This window comes from Globicephala melas, chromosome 4 (genome assembly GCF_963455315.2).
Source record: "Globicephala melas chromosome 4, mGloMel1.2, whole genome shotgun sequence".
In the NCBI taxonomy this organism is placed as follows: domain Eukaryota; kingdom Metazoa; phylum Chordata; class Mammalia; order Artiodactyla; family Delphinidae; genus Globicephala; species Globicephala melas.
Genome location: NC_083317.1, coordinates 1,250,667 through 1,277,462, shown reverse-complemented (window position 1 = coordinate 1,277,462; position 26,796 = coordinate 1,250,667). Strand labels below are relative to the sequence as shown.

The following is a 26,796-nucleotide window of genomic DNA, read 5'->3' as shown; positions in this document are numbered from 1 at the left end:
GCGGTGCTGGTTTCTGAGTGACTGGACCACGGTAATTATTTTTAGATGTTGAAATCACTGAGACACACATGGACTGGGCGCCTTTGGGAGGGAGGTGCTGTGAGCTTAGTGATCCTGCAATGTGACCGCCCTTCAGACCTCCCCTTTCTCTTCCCACGTGTCCCCCATGGGGCCTCGCCAGCCCTGAGCTGACTGGGCCGCGCCTCCTGTGATCTCACTTCTTCCCGAAGCCCTGCCCCTCGGGGGCTGTGGCTGCGGGGACTCGGAGCCGAGCCGCAGAGGGTGGGAGGGGGGTGACCAGGCAGGCGCTCTCGCCTCTGGGCCTGTGTCCCTCCCCTGGGGCAGGGCTGTTGTGAGGAGGCCTCACCTGCTCAGGTGCTGGCTCCCATGCAGTCGGGCTCCAGACTGTCCTTCTGCAGAGACCCTCGCACGCCCCTTGGGCGTCTGTTTCCAAGGAATGTCTGGGAGGAAAAATTGTGCACGCGTGCATACACACGCGCACACACACACACACACACACACTCGTTTGCCAGACTTACCTTTGTGGTTCCAGAGGAGAGGCCCCGGAACGTGGCCCCAAGGGGAGCACTAAACCCCTGCTTGGTCTGCAGGTCTTAGCCGATGCCGTGGCGCGCCTGGTTCTGGAGAAGTTTGGGGACCTGACGGACAACTTCGCCGCCCCCCACGCACGCAGGAAAGTTCTTGCTGGAATCGTCATGACAACAGGTAACCATGTTGGCGGTGTGTCCACCTGCCTGTTTTCATGCTTAATAAAGGTGAAATGCTTTCAGTCTAGAAAAATCTCTGTGACACCAGCAGGAGGTCACTTTTTCATTCTCCTTCAGAATGTTTACCATGTGCAAATAGAGGAACTGTGCTTATATTTTTCCCCTACAGGTTCATCTTTTTTTTTTTTTTTTTTTTTTTTTGCTGTACACGGGCCTCTCACTGCTGTGGCCTCTCCTGTTGCGGAGCACAGGCTCCGGACGCGCAGGCTCAGCGGCCATGGCTCACAGGCCCAGCCGCTCCGCGGCATGTGGGATCTTCCCGGACCGGGGCACGAACCCGTGTCCCCTGCATCGGCAGGCGGACTCTCAACCACTGCGCCACCAGGGAAGCCCCAGGTTCATCTTTTTAGCCTAAGGTTTTCATCTGGAGAAAGAGTCCCGTATTAGTATTTAATCCCTGTAATCTTATGTGAATGGCCTTGATCGACCCTGGAAACCTGCAGGAGAGCTGTTAGTTCTTACTTCACTTGGAAGTAGGACTTAGTCCGATTTATCCGTTAATGTTAACGCTGCCAGATAAGTTTGTGTGTGACTTTTACGGGGAAGAGAGGAAGCCCTAGCAGGAATAGAAGATCTGTGGGGGTAAAGCACGCTTTGGGGTAGCAGAAGAAGCCCTGTTAAATTTGTGTCTAAGTTCCCAGCAGCGAAGGGAACCCTCCCTGAGTTCTCTTGCCACATCCCAGGAGTGAGCCCGCCGAGCAGCGTCTCCGTGGATCCCTCCTGGGAACGGGAAAGCACGGCCTCGGCCAGTGCCTGTATCTTTGGGTGGCCAGAGGACCCTCTGCTCCTGGGGCTGAGTCTGGGGCTGTCCCTTTCTTCTCGGGGCATCTGCTCAGCCCAGCTGGCCAAGCCTGGCCTGCCGTGTGTAGGAAGCCAGCCAGAGGCCAGAGAGGGGGCGGCGGGGGGTGGTTATCTGTCTACACCCGGTGGGCAGGGGCAACCCCAGTTCCCATGGGGCGACTGCCCGTCCCTTTCTCCTGAGGCGTGGTTCACCTCTGATCATGAACAGGACCCGATTCTGTGACCCTCAGCGCTGACCACGCTCTGTGCCCTAGAGGACAGGATCTCATTTTCTTGCTGTGTCTTTACCTTGGCACGGCTGAGAGCTGCCTGACGGGTAGGATGAATGCTCTGAGCAGTAACTTGGGTTTCAGTGTTTGTTCCGATGTGCGCTGCCTGTATTTTGTCCCTCTGCTCCCTCCATCTCCTTGCTGTCATCCTGTACACACGTAGAGGTGAATGCGTGTGCTGCTGGATGACGTAGCTTCCTAAGCAAGGCGCTGCCCTTCCCGGTGACGGGAGCGAGCGAGCCTGTGGGTTTTCATCCAGGTGTTTTAACCGCCTCAGAAGGGGCACGTTACCTCGTGGGGGCATTTTGCCCCATAGTGTGTGTTGCACTTGGGACCCTCCGCTCGAAGCCACGGTTTACGCCTGAAGGCAGCACCACACTGCGCGTGGCATGTGGTCCTGAGGTCAGGAGACCTGGTTCAAATCCCCAGGCCGACTTTGATGGCCCTGTGCCTCAGTCCCCACATCTGCAAATGGAGACAATGGTGGGATGGGCCTCGGAGGACATGGGAGGGAAGTGAGGTACCTTCCCCGACAGGCCATGCGCAGGACCTGCACCCGTCGTACGTGGTCTGTCGACACCTGCACATCAGAGTGGTGGCTCCCGAGGTTCCCCAGTGCTGACGGCTGCACTCACTCCCCATGCAGTTAAACGGGGCCAGACCGCCAGACAGCCCCCTGCATGACTCCTGGGCCCCCGGGGTGAGTGTCAGGCAGTCCTCCCAGCCTCTGCAGTGCTTTGATGTTACTCCCAGGATTCATTACCAGGCCAGTCTGTCTACCTCTACACAGTGCTCCCCCGTGTCCACTGGGAAGTGTTGAAGAAGAGACTAGTGTGTTCCAGGTGAAGTAACTTTCCAAGTAGAATCTTTACACGCAAGAGTGGGGAGGGTTACCCTCCCAGAATGTGCAAAGCAAGGCTCGGGGGGGGCCGTTAGGAGCGCCCAGGTGAGGGTCAGTGGCAGGGTGTGAAAACGAGCTGACGTCTCCCAGGTCAGTCCCTGGGAATGCGGGTCCAGCCCGGGCGTGGCAAGGAATAGCGAGGAACGATTTCTCTTCTGTTTTTCAGGCACAGATGTGAAGGATGCCAAGGTGATCAGTGTTTCCACAGGAACAAAGTGTATTAACGGCGAGTACATGAGTGACCGCGGCCTTGCGCTGAACGACTGCCACGCGGAAATCATATCTCGAAGATCCTTGCTCAGATTTCTTTACACACAACTTGAGCTTTACTTAAAGTAAGTTTAGCGAGTAAATAAGTAAAGGAAGCTGTTTTTTTTCTTTAAATTGTCCTCTCATCAGAATATTTTGCAAAACTTTCCACTGCTTCTGTAAGCACTGAAAAATTCTCAACCTAGTAACTTTCTGGGTAACAGTGAGGTTGGATCCCATTTCCCCGTGAAGCTGAATTACAACACACACACTTGCATGTACATACACGCCTCACGTGTGGTCAGAGGGGCCATGTCTGTGTTTCAGACCCCGAGCTTTCATTTTATGCAGAAGTAAGTGCTGGGGAGGTGGGCAGTGCTGCCCCAGTCACTGTGCCCGGAACGGCTGACCGTGGACCTGACTGCTTCTCGCCACAGGCCTCATCTGACACGCTTCCTTTCTGTTCTGAGGTCATGAATGAGGAGGAGAGGTTACTTGCGTATTGATGGCCTGTCCCACTGGTGAGCAGACAGGAACTGTGCTAATTATCATTAACATATAAAATAAATACCCCAGTCCAAGCTTATCATACCCCGTTGAAAACACTGGCCTTTGCAAATCATCGTAAGCTATGACAGACTAAATTTTGATTGTATTCAGCTTTCCAGTTTATCTTTGCAACTTGTTTCCTTTCAGTAGCAAAGATGATCAAAAAAGATCCATCTTTGAGAAGTCCGAGCGGGGAGGATTTAAGCTGAAGGAGAAGGTCCGGTTCCATCTGTACATCAGCACCTCCCCCTGTGGAGATGCCAGGATCTTCTCGCCACACGAGCCCGTCCTGGAAGGTACGGCACCAGGCTCGTCCACGGCCACAGTGTCTCGAGAAAATTCATGACTGTGTAGAACAGAGAGAAGGATAAACCTACATTAATATCCTTTCTTCTTTAAAAACTTCAACCTTGGATGTGGACCTGGTAGGAACATACAAAAACACGAGGTTTTTCTTCTCAGTAAGTTGAAATTTTAATGAAGGAAGATGTGGATTCTAATGAGAAATTAGAATAGAGTGAGGATATTAGATCAAAATGGTTTTCAGTTTTTAAATGTGGGTAATGCCTGTCTCTGAATTGGAAGTGTACGTCATCAGCCACGTTTCTGGGGAGTCGCAGTGTAATGAGTGTGTAATCGAATTAGAAAAGCAGGTGCAGGCTGGTGGCCACCACGTGCCCTCCGTCCTCCCTCGCTCTCACGTTTGTTAGTGCTCTTGTTTCACAGGAGTTTGTACCCACATCCCGTCCCAAGCTTAAGCATTATTTATTCCAAATAGAACATTTGATTGTAAAAGCGACATATACCCACTGTAGAAAGTTGCTAAATATTTTTGAAACATAAAAAAGAAAATTTAAATCACTCCATATTCATATAACCTGGAGATAATCACTCTGGATGTGTGTGAATGCTTCCTGTGAATTTATTTCTGCATCATTATAGATTTATTTTTGAAAATTTAAATACACAGCAAAGAAATATAGCAAATACCCAAATATCCATCACCTAGAATTAGCAAATGTTAGCATCTTGTCCTGTCTGCTCCAGCTCGTTTCTAATGATAGAAATAAATCATTTTGATTAAAATGGAAGCCCTCTTTTCTCCCAGCCACTAAGGAGACCACCTTCTTGAACTTGGTTTGTAGTATACCTTCCTGTCAGATTTTATGTACTTACATTGTACACACGTATCTTATGTGTATATAGCGTAAACATAAGCACACATAAGTGTAAAGTGTGTTTTGAATCGATAGGGTGTTGTTAGACGTGCTTTTCAGTGAGTTAAGTATATGGTCAACTACCGGCGGACCCTCTCAGGAGGATCTTATGTTTCTGTCTTAGAACCAGCAGACAGACATCCGAATCGTAAAGCCCGAGGACAGCTGCGGACGAAAATAGAGTCTGGTGAGGGGACGATCCCAGTCCGCTCGAATGCCAGCATCCAGACGTGGGACGGGGTGCTGCAAGGGGAGCGGCTGCTCACCATGTCCTGCAGTGACAAGATGGCGCGGTAAGCACCCCCCACCCCGCCGAGTACCTGGGGGGCGTGCTGCCGTTTCCAGAAACACCGGGGCTTCGCCCCCATTTCCTACCTCATGTGTTCCACAGATTCTCTGAAGGACTAAGGTTCTAAACAGGTGCTTCGGGGGTCACCTTGAGGGGATAAAGGTGGGGTCTCTGTGGGCAGAGGCTCTTGAGCCCTGGGAGGCATCACTACAAAGGCACTGTGGATTAAAATCATGGGCAATTGGTATTTGAACTCAACCTCCAGCCCCCTCCCCTCCCAGGAGATCGGGGGGCAGGACTGAAAGTTCCCACCTTCTATAATCACGTAGCTGGCGCCACAGACAACCAGCCCCCGTCCTTAGGTGGGTGACAGAATTCACCTCATTAACATAAGACATCTTTATGGCTCTAATCACTTAGGAAATACCAAGGGTTTGGGAGCTATGAGCCAGGAACCCCAGAAGAAGACCAAATACATATAAGAAAAATATATTTTTGGTCATCTGAATGACCAAGTATACTCTTCTGATGAATCACAATATCACGATTACTGTAGCTTCATAGTAAGTCTTGAGGTCAGATAGTCTCAGTTCTCCAACTTTGTTCTCCGGTGTTGTATTGGCTGTTCTGGGTCTTTTGCTCCTTCATATAAACTTTAGAATCAGTTTGTCAGCATCCACAAAATACTGTGCTGGGATTTTGATTGGGTTTGTGTTGAATCTATAGATCAGGTTGGGAAGAACTGACATCTTGACAATATTGAGTCTTCCTATCCATGAACATGGAATATCTCTCCATTTACTTAGTTCTTTGATTCTTTTGTCAGTTTTATAGTTCCTCATATAGGTCTTGAATATGTTTTGTTAGATTTGTACCTAAATATTTGATTTTGGGAGGTGTTAATGTAAATGGTATTGTGTTTTTAATTTCAAGTTCTACATGTTCATTGTCAGTCACAAGTGATTTTTGACCAAGGTTCAAAGCCAATTCAGTAGAGAAAGAACAGTCTTTTTAACAGATGGCCCTGGGACAATTGGGCATCCCTATGGAGAAACAAAAGAAATGAACCTGATATTTTGCACCATATACAAACATTAACTGAAGATGTGTCACAGACCTAAATGTGTAAAAGTTCTAGAAGAAACAGGAGAAAGTCCTGGCAACTGGGATAGGCAGTTTCCTAGACCCGAAACCAGAAGCATTGTCCATGAAAGGAAAAAGTGACAAGTTGGACCTCATCAAATTAAAAATTACTTCTTTGAAAGACACTGTTAAAAGAATGAGAAATAAAGTCACCGACTGGAAGAAAATATTTACAAATCATATATCTGATAAAGGGCCTGTATCCACAATATATAAAGACCCTCTAAACCCAACAAGGGGGAAAAACAATTTTTAAAATGGGCAAAATATTTTATGGACACTTCAGCAAAAAAGATGTCAAATTAGCACACGAGAAGACGCTCCACATCGTTAATCACGGGGCGTGCAGGAGGGCTGTGAAGGCACGTGCTTGACCGTAAGGCTAGACCCCTGCCCGGCGCGGCGGGGACCCCAGGAGCTGGAGCGCCATCCTCCCAGGCTGGGGACCGATGCTGCAGCCACTCTGAGGACAGCTTGGCAGCCGTGTGCTCCAGCCATTCTACTCCTGTTTCCCGAGAGAAAGGGAACCAGTGTCCCCAGAGACTCCCATAGGAGTGCTCACAGCAGCTTCCCTGTACAAGTCAAAAGCTGGAAGCAGCCCGACCTGCTGTCAGTCTATAAACAGGGGTAAGCAGGGGGTGTGTCTGTGCCACGGAGCACGGCTCAGGCAAGGGACAGAATAAACAGTGACGTACAGTCAGTGCAACATGGGCACATCACAAAATAGCTATGCAGAGTACGGGAAACCAGAGGAGTGCTTACTGTGTGATTCCCTGTCTGTAAATTTCTAGAAAGTGCAAACTACCTCACGGTGACAGAAAAGCAGATCAGTGATTGCCCAGGGATCGGGGCCAGAGCAGGAGGGGCAGGAGGAAAGCCTCGAGCAAGGTGTGAGGAGACTCGGGGGTGTGTAAACATCAGGACTCGCCAGGCCCTGTGCTTTAACCACGTGCGGGGCGCTGTGTGTCAGCTGCCCCTCAGCAGCTCACAGAAGTTAGGAAATGGTTGTAAGTGACAGAAAGCCCCACAGCTACTGAGTCAGAAAGAGAACAGTAGAGCACATCCAAATAAGTTGAAAAAGAAAACAGTAAAGACCAGAAATTATTATTAGACGCAACAGAGATGAGCAGCGAGGAGCACCGAGACCAAGTGCTGCTTCTTTGAAAAAGGTAATGAAATCGGCAGAACTTGGGCAAGTCTGACCAAGATAGAAGGCCCAGCCAACCCAGATTAGGGGAGGAAAAGCGGGTGGTCAGGGATTCAGCAGGAACAGAAACGTGCTCAGGTAGTTACAGTGAGGATTACGGACACTGCGTTACCAATATCTTTTAAAACTGAGATGAAATAAAAACTTTTTAGAAAAGTGTACATTTGTGAAATCGACTCAAGCATAGGTAGAAAATCTGAATGGAATTCTAGCCATTAATTAAACCAGTCACCCCCCACTCCCAAGAAATAGATAAATTGAGGCAAGTCAAAGAGGTGGCTGTGGAGAAAGAGGGCGCAGGTCTCCCAGGAGGCTTTTCTGTGAGAGGCTCTGCATTTGGGGGCGGGGGGGCAGCAATCCTGTTTATATAATCATTTCTACAGAACAGGAAAGTAGGGAAGGAACCGCAGCTCATTTTGTGGGCTGCCTGCCACCTTATCCCAGACCAGACCAGGAAGGAAAACAAAGTGACAAGCCATCCTCGATTATAAAAACGTTCACATTTACACTGAATCCAATCGTACTTTTTTTTTTGCTGTACGCGGGCCTCTCCCTGCTGTGGCCTCTCCCGTTGCGGAGCACAGGCTCCGGACGCGCAGGCTCAGCGGCCATGGCTCACGGGCCCAGCCGCCCCGCGGCACGTGGGATCTTCCCGGACCGGGGCACGAACCCGCGTCCACTGCATCGGCAGGCGGACTCTCAACCACTGCGCCACCAGGGAAGCCCCAATCGTACTTTTAATAGCTTGATGGGTTTTTTCCAAATCTATAACTTCAATCAAAATCTCGTTTTTCATAGCACTTGACACTCAAGTGGAAAAGTAACCGTGTCGAGCTGAGTGATAAAGGCAGCAGGGAGGTGTCATAGAGCACAGACCTGGAGAGGGACATCCGGGTACATGGTGCCCCAGTTGTGAGCAGGTTCGCCTACACTGAGGAGGAAACGTAACTGGATAGAAGTTTATTGATCTCTCACGGAAATCAAGTTTGGGAACAGGTCACCCGGAGCTGCTGTGGTCGGCTGGTCACCCTGAGGCCAGGTTCCATCCTCCCGCACCGCCACTGTGTCGCCTGTCCTCAGGGTCTCCCCGTTGCCCAGAGCTGGCCAAATCCCCAGCAGCAGGAGGGCCAGATGGGCAGGCCTCCAGCGGCTCAGGCTGGCAGGGCAGCTGCGTTTCGCTACCGCTACCGAGGACCTGGTGTGCGGCCGCATCTCCTTGCGGAGGAGCCTGGATTAGCTGCTGTCTGGAGGGGGATGGAGGCGCTGTTGCTCAGAAGGGAAGGGACGCGGGGCTGCAGCTGCGGTCTGTGCCACGTGGGGGCCTCGTGGACGAGGTGACCCGGCTGGCGTCCATCCTGAGCCAGGGCCATGTGCGCAGAGGCACCTGCCGACAGATGGAGACCCGGGGCTGCACCGAGGTGCCCGGCACTGCTGGCGGGCCTCCACCTCAGCAGGCTTCTTCAGCAGGGCACAGAAAGCCCAAATGAGAAAGAGAACCATGAATCAGTTTGACCATATTGAAATTTTAAAACTTATTTACCAAAACCCCCATAGATATATTGGAAAGAAAAGCCACACGCTGGGAAAAGAGATCTGATAATTCCCACAGCTCAACAAGTCAGAGGCGTGGACTGGAAGGGCCTTTGCTGGGGGGCTGGGAATGCTCCATCTTCCTGAAGTGGGGCTCCACCCATGCACAGAAAAGTCAAAACTCAGGGACGCAAACCCTTAAGATCTGTGCCTTTCACCGTGTACAATGGTCGTCATCTCGAATAAGCAGACGCAAGGCAGGAGAAAGGGGAGAGCGTGGGGACAAGCGCCCTGGCCTGCCCCCTTCCCAGCCCTGTGGCTCCACCACCCAGGGCCAGCGCTCGGCCCGTGAAGCTGCCCCCGCTCAGACACGGGGCCTGGGATTGGGGGTCAGGTTCCCACACACCCCTGACTTGACTGCAAATCGAGGGTCCCAGGTCGACCATCCGTGGGTTCAGTAGGTCGCTAGGAAGGCTCACCGGTCGGCCAGATGGAAGGGGTACGTGGGAGGAGGGGCCCACCCCTCAGCCTGGGGCGCTTCCAGCCCTGTCCTCAGGGGTCTCTGTGCAGACGGATTGAATCCTTGGTCCTCCCGGAACCACCCTCTAATCTTGTGGTTGGTTCCCCTGGCCACCAGCCCCTTCCTCCCGAGTCACCTGGTCAGCATGAATCCGGCATGGTTGAAAGCGGCTAGTCGCTCCGTATCACACCAGCAAATGGCCGGATGGTGCCACGAGGCGGCCAGCTCCTCACAAGCCCCTCCCGTCCCTGCCGTGGGGGAGTGAAGGTCCCCTGGGCCGTCCAGTCCCTACGGAAGGCCCACAGCAGGTACGGGGAGGGCTGACCTGGGTCTTAGAGAGAGGCAGGGCCACCTCCCGCAGATGGTTCCAGATGGGGACAAGGGCAGTGGGCCGGCTTTGGAGTGAGGCCACGGTGGGCTGGGGTGGGGGAGGTGAGCCCTGCTGCCGGGGTCCATCTGGAGGGCAGTCCCGGGAGCGGCGTGGGGCGCGGGGTGGGAGGGGCCCGCGGGGGCCTCCCCGCCTCTGGGTGAGTTCTGTTGGCTGGGCCGGGCGTGGGAGGGAGGGAGGGAGGGAGTTCTCGGCACTGCTGAGCCCGGAGGTGAGGGGAGCAGAGACCACCTGCCGGAGGGCAGCAGCTTGACTGTTCAGAGCGCTGGGGGGCCGCCACCTTCACTGTGTGGGCGCAGACTCAGAGGTGGGCCAGGAGGGCGACGGGGGGTTTTGGCTGTGCCCCCTGGGATCGGGGGGAAGGCTGTAGGTCGGCACAGGGGAGCTGGGCTGGGGACGTGCGTGACAGTACGACCATCCTCCGAGAAGTGACAGAGCAGGAGGGACGCCTGTGTGCAGACGCCCGTGTGCTGGGGCGCCAGCACCGCAGCCCCTGTGAGGCGGGGTCGTGGGGCGGGGCCAGTTTCCAGTCTTCACAGAGGGCTGGCCTGGGGCGGCGGGCTGCAGCGCACACCCTAAGCGTGCACATCCTCGCTGTTCCCCGGAAGGCTCACTGGCGGGAGATGCAGCGGAGTGGCTGGTGTGCCAGACCATTGCCCACCAGGGCCTCCGCAGAGCAATTGTGCCTAGAGTTCGCGAAGCATGTGTTCAGAGCTAACGGCTTGTAACGCGTATAGGTTTCTGCAGGATCGCTGTTTTCAAGTTTGCCCCAGGAGTCTGAATGCAGCTTAGTACGGCCTAAACCCACAAAGAAGCTTCTGATTTACATTAGAAAGGGTGCCCTGTGGTTTTCGTAAGCACCGAATGTTTCTTGCTTTTCCTCCCTAGATGGGAAAACGTGTGTTTTAATTTTCTCTTTAGAGGGGGGGAGGGATGGGATGTAGCAATTGGAGGATTTGTCCATTCAGCTCGTATTGATCTGTGTATGCCAGGCGTGTAGGTTAAGCGCTGGGGTATTTCCAGTGAACTAAACAGCCCAGTCCCCCTCCACGTGGAGTGTATGTACGGGAGGGCGGGTGGTGGCGCACGGTAAGTGCTGCAGGAGGTTTGGGGGGCGGGCGGGGGGCCTAGGCGGCTGAGGGAGGTCCGCCGCGAGAGGGGCTGTCTGCAGAGACCGAGGTGGGGGCACTAAGGCCGCGCAGCCCAGCACGGGGTGGGGGGGCGGGGCGGAGGTACCAGGCCAGACAGGCTGGCGGGCACCGGAAGGGTGGTGCTTCCTGGGGAAAAGATGGGGTGGGTGGAGGGCTTGCGCTGAGGAGTGGCCTGGCCTGGGTTTCCACAGGGTCACTCGCGACTGTCGGGGAGGGGCCCCGGGGGTGGGGCGTGTTTGCTGGGCTCCCTGTGGGAGGGGGCGGTGAGGGGGGCAGGGAGGTGACCTGACCCGGGTCCAGCAGAGGCCGTGGCAGCGGCCCCTGATCTGTTCCGAGCGGGGGTCCCGCAAGTTTGCTGGCCGTGGGCCGGTGACAGGGGTTTGGCCTGAGCCACGGAGCACGGGCTGGGCAGCTCAGGAGTTTGGGCCGCCCGCCCTGCTTACTGGCGCCGCAGTGCAGCTGGTGAGAGTGGAGCCGGGCAGGGCCGGGCCGGGGCTCTGAGGGCGGAGCCTGGGCCTCGCCTTCACGCCCCCAATCCTCTTAGGGTCTGCCGGCCCCCAGGCCCCAGCCCTGTCCCCACGTGCTGTGCGGGGGCAGCTCCCCTGCGGCCTCCTACCCGAGGTCTGGGGTGCGGACCCGGTGGGTCCTGTGCTGGGCTCCCCGCCTGAGCTGGAAGAGCCCCCGCTGCCCGTCCCCCAGGACCGGCCGGCCTCCCCACCGCTTGCTCCCTGCCTGCCTGGCCGCGTCCCCTCCGGGACCCTCCCTGAAGTCGGCACCACCTTCTTCCTCGGGGACTCTGCCTTCCCTCAGGTTGATTTCCCTGAGTTTTTAATTCTTTGCCTTGTTGCCGCTTGCGCCCGTAGGACGGCCCGCTGGCTCCAGGGGCGCGTGGGCTGTGCCCCTCCGCTGCCCAGACTCAGCACCCGGCGGCGCGGGTGCCCGGAGAGCGGCCCCCCTGCTGTGTGTAGGGATCGGGCAGCGGCGTGTCTGGTGGTGTGGAGAGCGAAGCCCTGGAGGGTCGGTGGTGTGACGGGGTGGGGGACCCTCACACACGCCAGCCAAACGCAGGGTCAGGGCGGTCGGCCCCGCTGCCGGGGAGCAGGAAGGAATCCGTTCCCGGTCTCCGGGGGCTCCTCTACAGCTACCTCCGTATTTATTAGAAGTAATAAAATAAAGATTTATTTTTCCTTTTGATTTTTCTCACCAGAAACGTGGCTCGTTGATACCTTTTCCGAGCTAAATAATCTTCAGTAAATGTGTCATCGTGGGAAACATAAAGACAAAGATCGTGCCTGCAGAAGATAATTTTTAAGCAGATTTTTTAAAGTTTCACACTGCGAAGTGGGTTATTTTTAACCGCTGCCCTCTTGCAGTTGGCTGACACTTGCACAGGGTGAGCGGTGCCGCCTAAGCACACCGCTGTGGAGGGCGCGGGCCGGGGGGGCCGCACTGAGGAGCCTGTCCCTCTGCCTTCAGGTGGAACGTGGTGGGCATCCAGGGGTCCCTGCTCAGCGTCTTTGTGGAGCCGATCTACTTCTCCAGCATCATCCTGGGCAGCCTGTACCACGGGGACCACCTCTCCAGGGCCATGTACCAGCGCATCTCCAGCATAGAGGACCTGCCTGCGCTGTACACCCTCAACAAGCCTCTGCTCAGCGGTAAGTATTTCGGGGGCGGCCTCCTTCCTCTGTCCCAGCACCTGAGTTTGCAGCCTGAGTCTTAGGAGGGAAGCACCAGAGGGAGGCTGCCCTGAGGCTATGGGGGAGCCCGGGCCAGAGCGGAAGGGATGGGTCATTTGAGTGAGTCCCTCGAGATTACTCTCTCTAGCTGATTGAAATTGCCATTTATGGGGAGACTAGAGCCCAGGCTCGGCACCTGTGTGCTTTTCTTTCACCCGTACTGGTGTGTGCAAGTCCTGTGTCAGTAGCAGAGGCTCACAGATGTCGTGAAGATCCCGCAGGCAGCGGCCGCCCGCGATGCAGCTGGGCCGGGCCCCGCGGGTGACGTCAGCACCGTGATGAGCCCTGCAGGCGGCCGGCGCCACACTCCCAGGCCTGCTCGCAGAGGTTGGCGATGGGGTGGTGTGCCCATGACGAGCAGTGGTGTCTCTCAGCGGGGACTTGCCCCTACCCAGCATGCCCTGTGCTACCAGTTGTTTGTTGTTTCTCTTTTAGAATGTCAGTGGCTAACAGTAAAGTGAACAAGAGCTTTTGAATTCAAGGGTCCTAACTGCTCAGGTCACCTTTATTTAAAAGGACACAGTTAAGGTATTTTTATGCTTTTGGAAATACCGCTTTACCTACTCTTTTAAGCTAGAACTAAAACCGTAACCCTGAAGTAGAATGCCTCTTGGTGTGCGAGTGTTTTGCCGTGGTCAGTGGTCTTGCTACTAGCCCATCTCTAACTAAGCAAAGCAACGTGGAACTTTATTTGAAAGCTTATCTCTTAGAGCACATGAATTACACAGGAACGAGAAAAACAAAAGTTGTTTTGGATCAAATTTTACAGCTCTCTAACTTTAACCGTTGTCTTTTAAGAAAAAAAAAACTGATAAAATTTGGTGGTTGAAATTGTAGCATCCACACCCATTGAACTTCCACTGGTAGATACGACGTAAGTGTACTTTGGTGTGTGTTGGTGTGTAAATTTCTCACGAGTCAGAAAATAATTTTCCCTGCTTAGTCCGTGTTCTACATTTGAGGAGAGAGTGCTTTGTTTCATCACAGCCGTCGCTTGTCTCTTACGTTCATAGCCACCGAAAACGTCGTGTGTGAAGGAGGCGCTCAGCAGTCGTTGCTGACTAGTGCCCTGTTGCGTGGTGCTTACTAAGCGGGGTTGCTCCACCACTGCGACCTAAGAAGACAGGACCATTTCGCTAAAGGACTATTCCAAGGTGTTGAAAGGGTAGCCCACCTGTGAAAGTCAGATGTGTTTCACCACATCATAGGTATATGAAGTGCATCTGTATCTGTGAAAACGGGGAAAAACAGTGTTTCAGTTGGCGCTGCACCACATATGTTTGTTAAAAACGTGAAATTATAAATAAGGAAAGAATCTGCTCTTCCTTCTTCCTCCCTGGTATCATCTCTGACCCCAAAGCCTGGGGCCCACAGGTACCACTGCGGGTGTCGTCACAGACGAAAGGATTCGAACAGCAGAAGTCTGGAGGTGGGGGGGTGTCAGTGTCTTAAGGTCTTGGGAGGTCACACTCCTTTGAAATGGGTCCCACAGCAAAGCCCTCAGAACTTTCTCACAGTGGGTCCCACAGTTAGTAAGTGCCCGGGACAGGGGAGCACCCAGCACATGTGAGTTGTCCCGTTCTCGTCCTCTGGCCGTGCACACGTGGTGCGCATCTGTGTGTTTAACAGTTCGCGTCGTGTTTGTCGTTCCTTTTTCACTTCACGGTTTATCACAGATCATTCCCACGTTGAAAAGAGAATGAAATGTGACAGCAGCGAGAGAACCATAGTGTTGGAAGGGAGCAAGGAAAACGGACCTGAACGCCGTGCAGAGAGAGGCTGACGTAACTAAACAAGGTTTCCTGGAAACCAGAGCGACTCTCGGTGGACTTATTTAAAGACTTAGCAGTGAGCTGTTTTTGAAGATGCTGTCGAGGTTAAAATGAGAATTTTATTTTAATTTCAGCATAAACAGCATGCGTTTACTTTCGGAAAGAATTTCCTGGTGGTGAGCCTTTGCCTTGGACGCTCACGTGATGCTCTTCCCCGGCCTCCTGAGCTCTCTCGTTTATCCTTTTCAGATTAGTTTCAAATCCAGCACCTGCACGTTTCAGGACAGCTCTGGCTTCTCCACTGGACCCCTGAGTCTGAGCTTCTCGACTGGCCCAGTTTGCTGTCCATGTGCACTGGGAGAACTCAAGAAGGAAGACCAAGGTGCTGGACTGGCCCAGTGCCCCAGCTCCAGGGGCCGTGGTCACAGCCAGGCTGCCTGGGGTCACGGGGTGAGACTCCCCCCAGTGCTGGTTTTACTGCCAGCGATGTCACAAAACAGGAGCATGCAGAGGAAGAGGCCAAGATGGGGAAGCAAGGGTGTGAGCTCACCTCCCCGTGAGCTCCACAAAGATACCTCCACACGGAGCACTCCTCACTGAACACTAGCTGCAAACTGGCAGGAGGATGGCTGTACAACCAAGGCTGCAAGAACGAGACACACGTAATTGGGTGGGACGGGAAGCAGAGCGGCGGGTCACGACCTGTGCCCCCGGGAGGAGACTCAGAGGAAAAGGGAGATCGCAGGGCCGACACCAGCCCTGGGGAGTGAGTCGTGAGAGCCACAGACAGGGCATCCTAGTCCTGGGGCCCTACATGTAGGAGACAAGCCTCTTGTTCCTCGGAGAGCCGCTGGGACAGATGGAAGGGCTAGAGAAGCCTGGACTCCCCGCTGTTGAGGAGCACGGGTGCTGGCTGACCCCACGTAGGGAGGGGAGAGGTCTGCCTTAGTGATGCTTCTGTTCTGCTCTCCCCAGCCTGAGCGAAGTGACCACCCTGGCCCTGCCCACCCCACACCACACCTCGGCACTGGACCTAGGGCAGCCAGGACCTGGGAAAAGACTTGATCTGAGGATGCAGAGGTGACCCAGAGGCCTGGGGTGTGGTCTGGGTGGGGTGATGTCAGCCACTGTTGGTGCTTACTCAGGTGGCCACCTGAATTCCCATAACTGCCTCGGCACATGTCCCAGCCCAAGCTGAGTGAACACCCCAGCCCTGCCTACTCCACTCCACAGCACAGCACTAGACAGGGGAAAAGATGTGACCATGGGCTGCATCTGAGCAGAGCTGCAGACGCCTACACAGGCAGCATCAGACCTCTGTAAGCAGACAAGCCCCTTTGGCTTCAGCACTCCCCTCCCTTGGGGCAAAGTACTCAGTGCAGGAGATGGAAAAACACACACTTCAAGGGCACAGAGCCAACTCGAGCCCAACCCTCAGGGCTTCCGCTCCAGCAGCTTGTTTGCTGACCTCACCCCTGACAGGGTGGCGATGGCCACTGAGCAGAGAGGAAGTCCCACCTCATACCCTGCCCCGCACAGGCTCTAGCCCCTCCATCTCCAGCCACATCCCCTCCCAAGGTAACAGTGGCCAGCATACCCTGAGGAAGGATGTGACTGGTGTCCACGTCAAATCCAGCCCTCACGGCAAAGACACTGGGCAAACAGTCTGTATAGTGATGCCCCCACTTGGGATCACCCCTTGAGGACCCCATAGGTAACTGCTTCAGGTAAATGCACAGAGACAGGGAACGTTAAATCAAATGAAAAGGCAGAGGAACTATTCTCCATTGGAAAAAAGAGAAAACCCCAGAAAAAATAATGTAACAGAAATAAGCAATTTACCAAAGAATTCAAAACATTGGTAACAAAAATCCTAACTGAGTTAGGGAAGAGGATTGCTCTAAACACAGATCTTCTTAATAAGGAACTAGAAAATATAACAAAGACCCAGTCAAAAATAGATAATTCAATATCTGAGATTAAAAAGCATTCTAGAAGCCACGAGTAATAGGCTAAATGCCACAGAAGAACACATAAGTGATCTGGAAGATAGAAGAATGGAAATCACCCAATCAGAACAGTAGACAGAAAGACAAATGAAAACAAAACCAAAAAATGAGGAACATACACGAGATCTCTGGGATAACATCAAACATGCCAACACTCGCATTTTAGGGGTTCTAGAAGGAGGAGAGAGAGAGAAGGGTATCGAAATTATGGCTGAAACTTCCTAAACCTAAGGAAGGAAACAGATATCCAGGTACAGGAAGTACAGAGGGTCCCAAACAAAATGAACCCAATCAGACCCACACCAAGATATATAATTAAAATGGCAAAAGTTCAAGGTAATGAATTCTAAAGGCAGCAAGAGAAAAACAAGGAGTGAGTTACATGGGAACCCTGATAGGTCTGTCAGCTGATTTCTCTGCAGAAACTTTGCAGGCCAGAAGGGAGGGGCATGATATATTCAAAGTGCTGAAACCTGGGATACTCTAACCAAAAAGGTTATCATTTAGAATAGAAGAAGAGATAAAGGATTTCTTAGACAAGCCAAAACTAAAAGAATTTGACCATACTAAACTTACCCTAAAAGAAATGTTGAAGGGTCTTCTCTAAATGGAAAAGAAGTAAGAATATGTAGGAAAGAGAAGATCCCAATAGGAAAGGCAAATACATAGTAAGGATTGAAGATCACTTAAATAATCCAGTATGTAATTAAAAGACAAATGTGACTACAATATACAGTAAAGGGATAAACGTGAAGGTGTAAAATATATCAAAAATACAAAATGTGGGCGAGGACAGTAAAAAATGTAGCTCTTTTAGAATGCATTTGAACTTAAATGACTCAGTTTAAATCAAGTAGTTATGATCATGGGTCAACATATAGGAACCCCAAGGTAACCACAAATCTAAAACCTACAACAGGTACACAAAAACCAAAAAGAAAGGAACCCAAGCATACTACTAAAGAAAATCATCAAACCACACAAGGGAAATGAAAAGAAGAAATGAACAGAGAAGAACTACAAAAACAACTGGAAAACAATAAAATGGCAATAAGTACATACCTATCAATATTTATAGTTTAAATGTCAGTGGACTGAATGCTCTGATCAAAGGACATAGGGTGGCTGATTGGATACTAAACAAGACCCTTCAGTATGCTGCCAAGAAGAGACTCACTTCAGGGTAAAAGACACACACAGACTGAAAGTGAGGAGATGGAAAAAGATATTCCATGCAAACAGAAACGACAAGAAAGAGGAGATAGCAATACTCATATCAGACAAAATAGACTAGAACGAAGGCTATAACAAAGACAAAGAAGGGCATTATATAGTGATAAAGGGAATCAATACAAGAAAAGGATATACTGTTCCGTAACATATACACACCCAATACAGGAGCACCTAAATGTATAAAGGAAATACTAACAGACATAAAGGGACAAATTGACAATAATACAATAACAGTAGGGGGCTTTAACACTCCCCTCACATCAATGGACAGATCAGACAGAAATCAGTAAGGCAGCGGTAGTCTTAAATGACACAATAGACCAGACTTGGTCTTGGACTTGATTGATATCTATAGGACACTACATCCAAAACCAGCAGAATACACATTCTTCTCAAGTGCACATAGAATGTTCTCCAGGATAGATTAATACTAGGTCACAAGAAAAGCCTTAACAAATTTAAGAGGATAGAAATTATACCAAGAGTTGTTTCTGACCACAATGTTGTTTCTGAAATCAACTGTTGAAAGAAAAACAGGAAAAGAAGAAACACGTGGAGACTAAACAACATGCGACTGAAAAATAGTGGGTCAATGAGGAAATCAGAAAATACTTCAAGACAGATGAGAATGGAAACACAACTTCCCAAAACCTATGGAATGCAGCAGAAGTGATTCGCGAGGGAAGTTCATGGCAATACAGGCCTTCCTCAGGTAACAAGAAAAATTTCAAGTAAACAACCTAGGCTACCATCTAAAAAAATTACAAAAAGAAGAACAAACAAAACCCAAAGTCAGCAGAAGAAAGGAAATAATAAAGATCAGAGGAGAAATAAATTAAAAAGATTTGAAAAAAAATTGAAAAGATAAATGAAACCAAGAACTGGGTTTTTTGTACAGATAAACAAAATTGATAAACCTTTAGCCAGGCTTATCAAGAATAGAAAAAGAGAGAGGATCCAAATAAATTAAGAAATGAAAGAGGAGAAATACCAACCGATACCACAGAAATACAAAAAAAAATCATAAGAGAGTACTATGAATAGTTATATGCCAAAAAATTGGACAATCTAGTGAGAGATGGTATGCCAACAAATTGGACAATCTAGTGAGAAATGGACAGATTTCTAGAAACTTACAGCCTGGCAAGACAAAGTCAAGAAGAAACAGATAATTTGAACAGAGCAATCTCTAGAAGTGAAATTGAATTTGTAATTAAAAAAAAAAAAAGGGCTTCCCTGGTGGCGCAGTGGTTGAGAGTCCGCCTGCTGATGCAGGGGACGGGTTTGTGCCCCAGTCCAGGAAGATCCCACATGCCGTGGAGCGGCTGGGCCCGTGAGCCATGGCCGCTGAGCCTGCGTGTCCGGAGCCTGTGCTCCACAATGGGAGAGGCCACAACAGTGAGAGGCCCGTGTACCACAAAAAAAAAAAAAAAAAAACTCCCAGAAAACAAAAGTCTAAGACTGGACAGCTTCACAGGGGAATTCTACCAAACATAAAAAGAACATACACCTATCCTTCTTAAACTATTCCTAAAAGTGGAAGAGGACAGAATGTTCCCAAATTCATTCTACGAGGCCACCATTACCTGATACCAAAACCAGACAAGACACCACAAGAAAAGAAAATTATGGGCCAATATCTTTGACGAATATAGATGCAAGTATCCCCAACAAAATATTAGCAAACCAAATGCAACAATACATAAAAAGGATCATGTACCATGATCAAGTTGGATTTATTCCAGGGTCACAGGGATGGTTTAAAGGTCACAAGTCAATCAGTGTGATACACCACACACCACATCAACAAAATGAAGGATAAAAAATCACATGATCATCTCAGTAGATGCAGGAAAAAGCATTTGACAAAATTCACCATCCATCATGACAAAAACTCTCATTAAAGTAGGTATAGAGGGAATATACCTCAACATAATAAAGGCCATTTATGACAAGCCCACAGACAACATAATACTCAGTGGTGAAAAGCTAAAAACCTTCCTGCTAAATGCAGAAACAAGACAATGATGCCCACTCTTGCCATTTCTATTTAATATAGTATTGGAAGTCCTAGCCACAGCAGTCAGACAAGAAAAAGGAATAAAAGGTATCCAGATTGGAAGGGAAGAGGTAAAACTGTCAGTATTTGCAGATGATGTGATAATTTTTATAGAGAACCCTAAAGTCTCCACCCAAATCCTATTAGAACTAATAAGTGAATTCAGTAAGGTTGCAGGATACAAGATTACTATACCGAAATCATTTGTGTTTCTGTACACTAATAATGAAATATCAGAAAGAGAACATTTAAAAAAATAATACCATTTAAAAATCACATCAAAAAGAATAAAATACCTAGGAATATACTTAACCAAGGAGGTGAAAGACCTGAAAACTTTAAAATATTGATGAAGGAAATTGAAGGTGATACAAAGAAATGGAAAGATATCCCATGCTTTTGGATTGGAAGAATTAATATTGTTAAAATGGCCATTCTACCCAAAGAAATCTACAGATATAATGCAATCTCTATCAAAATACCCATGACATTTTTTCACAGAACTAGATCAAATAGTCCTAAAATTCTTATGGAACCACAAAAGACCCTGAATTGCCAAAGCAATCCTGAGAACAAAGAACAAAGCTGGAGGAATCATCCTCCCTGACTTCAGACTATATTTCAAAGCTACAGCAATCAAAACAGTGTGGTATTGGTGCAAAAACAGGTACATAGATCAGTGGAACAGAATAGAGAGCCCAGAAATTAACCCACACACCTACAGTTAATTAATTTTCAACAAAGGAGGCAAGAATATACAATGGAGAAAAGACAGTCTCTACAGCAAGTGGTGTTGGAAAAGCTGGGCAGCCGCATGTAAATCAATGAAGTTAGAACACACCCTCACACCATACACAAGAATAAACTCAAAATGGTTTAAGGACCTAAATGTAAGGCCTGAAACCAAAAAACTCCTGGAAGAGAACATAGGTGGAACACTCTTTTTTTAAAAAAAATAAATTTATTTTATTTATTAGTGGCTGTGTTGGGTGTTCGTTGCTGTGCGCGGGCTTTCTCTAGTTGCGGCAAGCAGGGGCTACTCTTCGTTGCAGTGCGCGGGCTTCTCATGGCGGTGGCTTCTTTTGCTGTGGAGCACAGGCTCTAGGCGCGCAGGCTTCTGTAGTTGCAGCACATGGACTCAGTAGTTGTGGCTCGCGGGCTCTAGAGTGCAGGCTCAGTAGTTGTGGTCACAGGCTTAGTTGCTCCGTGGCATGTGGGATCTTCCTGGACCAGGGCTCGAACCTGTGTCCCCTGCATTGGCAGGCGGATTCTTAACCACCACGCCACCAGGGAAGCCCGGTGGAACACTCTTTGACGTAAATTATATGGTATTTTCTTGGATCAGTCTCCTAAGGCAAAAGAAATAAATGCAAAAGTACATAATGGTACCTAATTAAACTTAAAACCTTTTGCATAGCAAAGGAAACCATCAACAAAGTGAAAAGACAACCTATGGACTGGGAGAAAGTATTTGCAAATGATATGACTGACAGGGGGCTAATAGCCAAAATATATAAACAGCTCATACAACTGAATATCAAAAAAACAAACAACCCAATCAAAAAATGGCCAGAAGACCTGAATAGACATTTTCCCAAAGAAGACATACAGATGGCTAACAGGAAAAAATGCTCAGCATCACTAGGTTTTAGAGAAATGCAAATCAAAACCATAATGAGGTATCACGTCACACCTGTCAGAATGGCTGTTATCAAAGTCTACACATACCGAATGTTGGCAAGGATGTGGAGAAAAGGGAACCCTCCTACACTGCTGGTGGGAATGTAAATTGGTGCAGCCACTATGGAGAACAGTATGGAGGTTCCTCAAAAAACTAAAAAAAATAGAACTACCATATGATTCAGCAATTCCACTCCTGGGTATATATTAAAAAAACCCAAAACACCAATTCAAAAAGATATATACACCCCAGTGTTCATAGCGGCACTATTTACAGTAGCCAAGACATGGAAGCAACCTAAATGTCCATTGACAGATGAATGGATAAACAAGATGTGCTGTATATACACATATATGTCTATACACGCACACACACAATGGAATATTAGCCATAAAAAAGAATGAAGTAATGCCTTTTGCAGCAACATGGATGGACCTAGAGATTATCACACTAAGTGAAGTAAGTCAAAGACAAATATTATGCGATATCACTTATATGTGAACTCTAAAAAATAATACAAATGAATCTGTACACAAACAGAAATAGACTCACAGACATAGCTAACAAACTTATGGTTACCAAAGGGGGAAGGGATGGGGAGATAAATTAGGAGTATGGGATTAACAGATGCATACTACTACGTATTAAATAGATGAACAACAAGGATTTACTGCACAGCACAGGGAGTTCTACCCAATATCTTGCAGTAACCTGTAATGGAGTATAATCTGCAAAAATACCAAATCACTATGCTGTACACCTGAAACTAACATAATATTGTAAATAAACTATGCTTCCATTTAATAAATAAAAGTAATCTATAAAAAACTTTTTAGAGTTAAAAATAAGAGCCGACATCTTTCTTAAATAAACCAAATACATGTTTTTAAAAAAACAGTAACAAACAAGGCAGCGTCGGGGAGCGAATCCTGACGGATCTGGTCTGAGTTCCGAGGGTCTCTGGGGAGATGGTATGGGAGTCGGGTTGCGGGGCGTGGTGCTGTCAGACCAGGACAGAAAGCTGTACCGCCTGCCAGGGGAAAGCACGTGACTGTTGATAATTGGTGAAAAGAGCTGCTTTTGTGTCAAGACAGTGAAGCCTTAAATGAGAGAGAGAATATAAATATGAATAAGAATGAGTGTGTGTGTGTTTTCCAGGCAGGAATAGGCGTGGGTGTTTTTCTCCTTGCCCCGGTGTCTAGAATAGGGGTATCCATGCTGTGTACGCATCCTTCTAGGACAGAATGACCCCCGAGGAAGCAGGAGGGACCAGGTTTGGACCCAGGGTGTGAATTCTTCATTCTTCCTTTTGTCTCTTATACTTTCTGGCCATTATACCTTCTCACTATTATTTTCTTCCCCTTACTTTTGCTGAGTTGATTAAATTGTCTTTTTCTCTTTTTTTGTGCTTTGGAAGTTTTAAATCTTATTTTGTTTTCCCCAGTGATAACCCTTAAATTTTTATCTTTTTAAATTTTATTTTTTTATTTTTGGCTGCATTGGGTCTTTGTTGCTGCACGCGGGCTTTCTCTAGTTGCGGTGAGCGGGGGGCTACTCTTTGGTGCGGTGCTTCTCATTGCGGTGGCTTCTCCTGTTGCAGAGCATTGGCTCTAGGTGCGTGGGCTCAGTAGTTGTGGTGCACGGACTTAGTTGCTCTGCGGCATGTGGGATCTTCCCGGACCAGGGCTAGCTAGAGCCCGTGTCCCCTGCATTGGCAGGCGGATTCTTAACCACTGCGCCACCAGGGAAGCCCACCCTTAAATTTTTAAAAGTGGTTTAAATATATTTGATTAAAATTTAGCATGAAAAATTAATCAGTATTTGTAAAGGTCACAGCTGGAGAAGAACTACAACCTCAGTGTTGTTTTCAGTCCACATTCTTCTCACCCTCATCCTTCTAGATTCTGATGTCATCTTGAATTTTAGGAACTTTCAAAAAGCCCTTCCTAATAAGCCTTCCAGACCTATTATCAACAGTTGTTTGGACAGCAGGAGAAGTGGCACACGTCCTCCTCTAATCACTATTTCCTGTACCCGTGGACTCCCCTCTCTTCAATTCCACACTCAGGTTTATTTTTCATTTTGCTGAAATATGTCCTTAATTTAGTGGACAGAGTAGAGTTGTTTGTTGATTGCTTCCTGTTTGATTTTTGGGAAAATGCCTGCGCGTGCGGTGCTCTGCATCGGAACGTGCCTTCAATCGCTTGCCTGAGGACCGCAGACACCTCGAGCCTGGCCCTGCCCTGAGAACCCCAGCCGTCCTCCTGTCTCCTGTGCCGCTGAGCCACCTCGATTTTCTTTCTGTCCTGGGACCCCCTTTTGTTTTCCCCTTGGAGCATTAAATTTATCGCTTTCCCCTAAAATTCACAGGTTTCAACAGATAAAGCCTAGGTGTGCGGCCGGTTTTCCTTTTTCCTGCTGACGACTGTGAACACTTTGATCTGGGTAATGGAGTCTTCAGGTCAGAGAGATTTTCTTCCGTTTTATCCTTTGCCTTTTTCTCCATCCTCTCCTGGGGCAGAGCTCACAGGTCTCGTCCCGAGCCTCCTGCTTCACTGTGTCCTTTGGTCTGCCCTGCTAGAGACGCCCCGATTTGCTCGCTCACGGCCGTGCCAGGGGCCTCGCGCTCTGAGGGACCAGCCTTTGATGGGGGGAGCTGTCGAGACCGTGTGGAGGCCGGTGCCCCGGGACCCACCGGGCGTTGTCACAGCTGTTCACTCACAGTCGCCTTCTCCTGGCTCTGATCCCCATTCTGAGAGAAGGCGCCACGTCTCCAATTAGGTTTTCAGTTGGTGGCCAAAGAGAGAAACCTTCTGGTAACTGTACTGTCTAGGGACGCTTCCTGAGAAGGACGAGGTGTCCCAGGTGGAGTGGATGGCCACTGCCTGTTGTGGATACACGTGACCTCAAAGTGTGTTCTAAACACTTGAGCGCCTATGGGATGTGATTGGCCTGTTGCTTTTTAAAATTCTCTCTGTGTGGATGTCTTTACCTATTTCACTGATGACACTTTTGAGGATTTTTCAAAAATAATTGCTAAGCTTCACTGAGCACCGTCTTCAAATCGTATCTCGGGGGCAGGCACGTGCTCCTTCCTGTCATGGAACCCGACCCCTCACACCTGCCCTTGGATCCTCCCCACCCTGTGCGGTGTGTTCCCCGTCACCGCTGCCCACCCCCTTCCAGGTGCTGCTGCAGCAGGGCCCCTGGAAGGTCACGCGCCGCTCAGAACATGAACCTGGCCCAAAGTGCCGCCCGCAGGGCGCAAGCGCCGCGTGTCCCTCCAGGCGTCTGCCGCCCCCATGCCGCCCAGGTGTCCCCCTTTCCCTGCGTCTGCGCCAGCAGGTGGAGTCCCCGTCTGGCCCCCCAGGCGCATTGGTGGGGAAGGGACTTTCCCTTTCGCGCACCAGCCCTGTGCGGTGCTCGGGGCGAGGCCGGCTTGACCCCCTGTCCGTGCGATGGGCCCGCCTTCCGGCCGGCTCGCCAGCAGCACACACGTCACCTTCTGGACCAGAGCGCCTGGGCTCCTTCCCGGAGTGGGTGTTTTAGCCACCCCACCCTGGGCTCGTGCAAGAAGGGAGTCTGATTCGGCCCGAGGTCCTCTGCGCGGAGCCGTGGCCCCATCTGGGACTGGGGAGGACAGCAGGACAGGTGTGTGTGGCCACCTCGCCCTCACAGGCTCGTGCTGCCCGCTGCTTCCACCCCCGCTCTGTCAGCTCAGGGGGCCTTTTTGAACGAAAAGCAGAATGGAAGTCTCGAAGGTGCTCTGCTCCAGGGGCTGCAGGCTCGGGGCTCACGGCCCCGGCTACACGGCCCGTGTCACCATCGCTGTCGGGTGCTGTGTACTCGGTTTCCTTCCGCTTCAGCTCGACTCAGGTCTTTGTGTATGTGCAGAGCAAAGACCACTTTCAGTCCAGACTGTAACTGCACATTTTCCTGACCGTGTAGCAGTTTCTGTAACGGGAACCCACAGTCACCCTGCATGTCTGTTACTCTTCGTTCTGTGTGTAATGCATTTGATTACATGTTACTGTGTGAGGAATGTAGGAGGTATCTTTACAAGGGAACTAAGAAAAATATGAGTGCCAGCTGAGTTTCCTAAGTGTTTACTTGTATCAGTTATTAGGCCAATTCCCAGGTTCTCTGTACTTCTGCTCAAAAAGTTCTGATTCAGCACACTTAATTTACAGCAACAGAGGGGCTCTCATTACCAGACAAAGTTGTTCTTCTTTTATTGTTTTCTGCACCATGGTCTGTGATTAACTTACTACCCTGGTTCTTGCTTTGCAGCCCCGGAAAGATAAGCTTTTCTTGGTGTCCATACTACAGCAGTGTTGGCCCCGGAGGCTCATAGAGATAAGCTCTTGGGCCCATCTGGGGCTCTCTGCTCCAGGAAGAGTGTGTGGTTAGTGTTGGAACCTTGGGCTAGCTGTTTTCTCTTTGCCTTATTTTCTCCATTCTTGCTAAAGATGGTAGTTTACTCAGCTTAAAATAAATTTTAAAAACTTGAACAATTAATTGACCGTTTCTAGTTTTAATGCAAAATGTTGCAATTCCAAGGTTTAAGTATCATTCAACAGTAACCCTTGATTTTGACCTTGTTGTAGAAAAGTAATGGAATTGCAAAGGAAAATAATGTGATATAAGCATTATCCATTTATTCATGAAAGATTCCCGCACCAGTTGTACCTAAACAGATTCCCCCCCTTTCCCCCCACACCCCTCCCTGACTCCGTACTTGAAAGGCTGTGGCCTTGAATAAGCTCAGCGGCAGCTTGGTGACCTGCAGGAACCGACTGCACACCAGGCAGGTGGGCTAGTGACAGCCACCCACGACCCAGACACCTGACAGAACTGCTGGGGGGGAAAACCCCAGAGCTCAGAGCAGGCGTATCCTGGCAGCAGAGTGAAACGAGGAGATGCTGAAACCAGGACTGCATTGAACTCCTAACAGGCTGGCTGTCCCATGCCCTGGGGACATCTAGGAGGAGGCTGGAGCTTCCTCCACTGGAGTCCGGGCCCGTGGTGAGGCCCCCAGGCAAGGGCCAGGCTGGGCTCTGGGCTCTCGGTCTAGAAGGGACTTGGATCCTGGCTTTTCCTCCAGGCTCTCCCTGGAATTGGAGGCCCATCCCAGAAGGAGGCACAAGAGGCCTTGCCGACTGCCTCTGTTCAGCCCCCAAGCTGTTTACTCACAAAACACGAATGAACAGCTGCTGTCAAGCTTTTGAGGAAAGTAAACACAAAGGAGGTGATCTACGTAAGAAAATAGAACAACTAAGAGGAAGTGACTCCGAAAACAGA

General features: G+C 49.9%; 1 protein-coding gene across 5 annotated transcripts in view; it reads left to right on the top strand.

The window, feature by feature from the left end:
• Nucleotides 1-26,796, top strand: part of ADARB1 (adenosine deaminase RNA specific B1) — a 114,841-nt gene that overhangs the window by 80,425 nt on the left and 7,620 nt on the right. For 4 of the 5 annotated variants that reach the window (XM_030835612.2, XM_030835609.2, XM_030835610.2 and 1 more), the window contains 5 exons: nucleotides 612-726; nucleotides 2,926-3,094; nucleotides 3,705-3,853; nucleotides 4,899-5,067; nucleotides 12,479-12,660. In XM_030835612.2, coding sequence (XP_030691472.1) covers nucleotides 612-726; nucleotides 2,926-3,094; nucleotides 3,705-3,853; nucleotides 4,899-5,067; nucleotides 12,479-12,660 — 784 coding nt within the window. The remainder of the gene's footprint in view (nucleotides 1-611; nucleotides 727-2,925; nucleotides 3,095-3,704; nucleotides 3,854-4,898; nucleotides 5,068-12,478; nucleotides 12,661-26,796) is intronic. The other variant, XM_060297695.1, reaches the window with a different exon arrangement.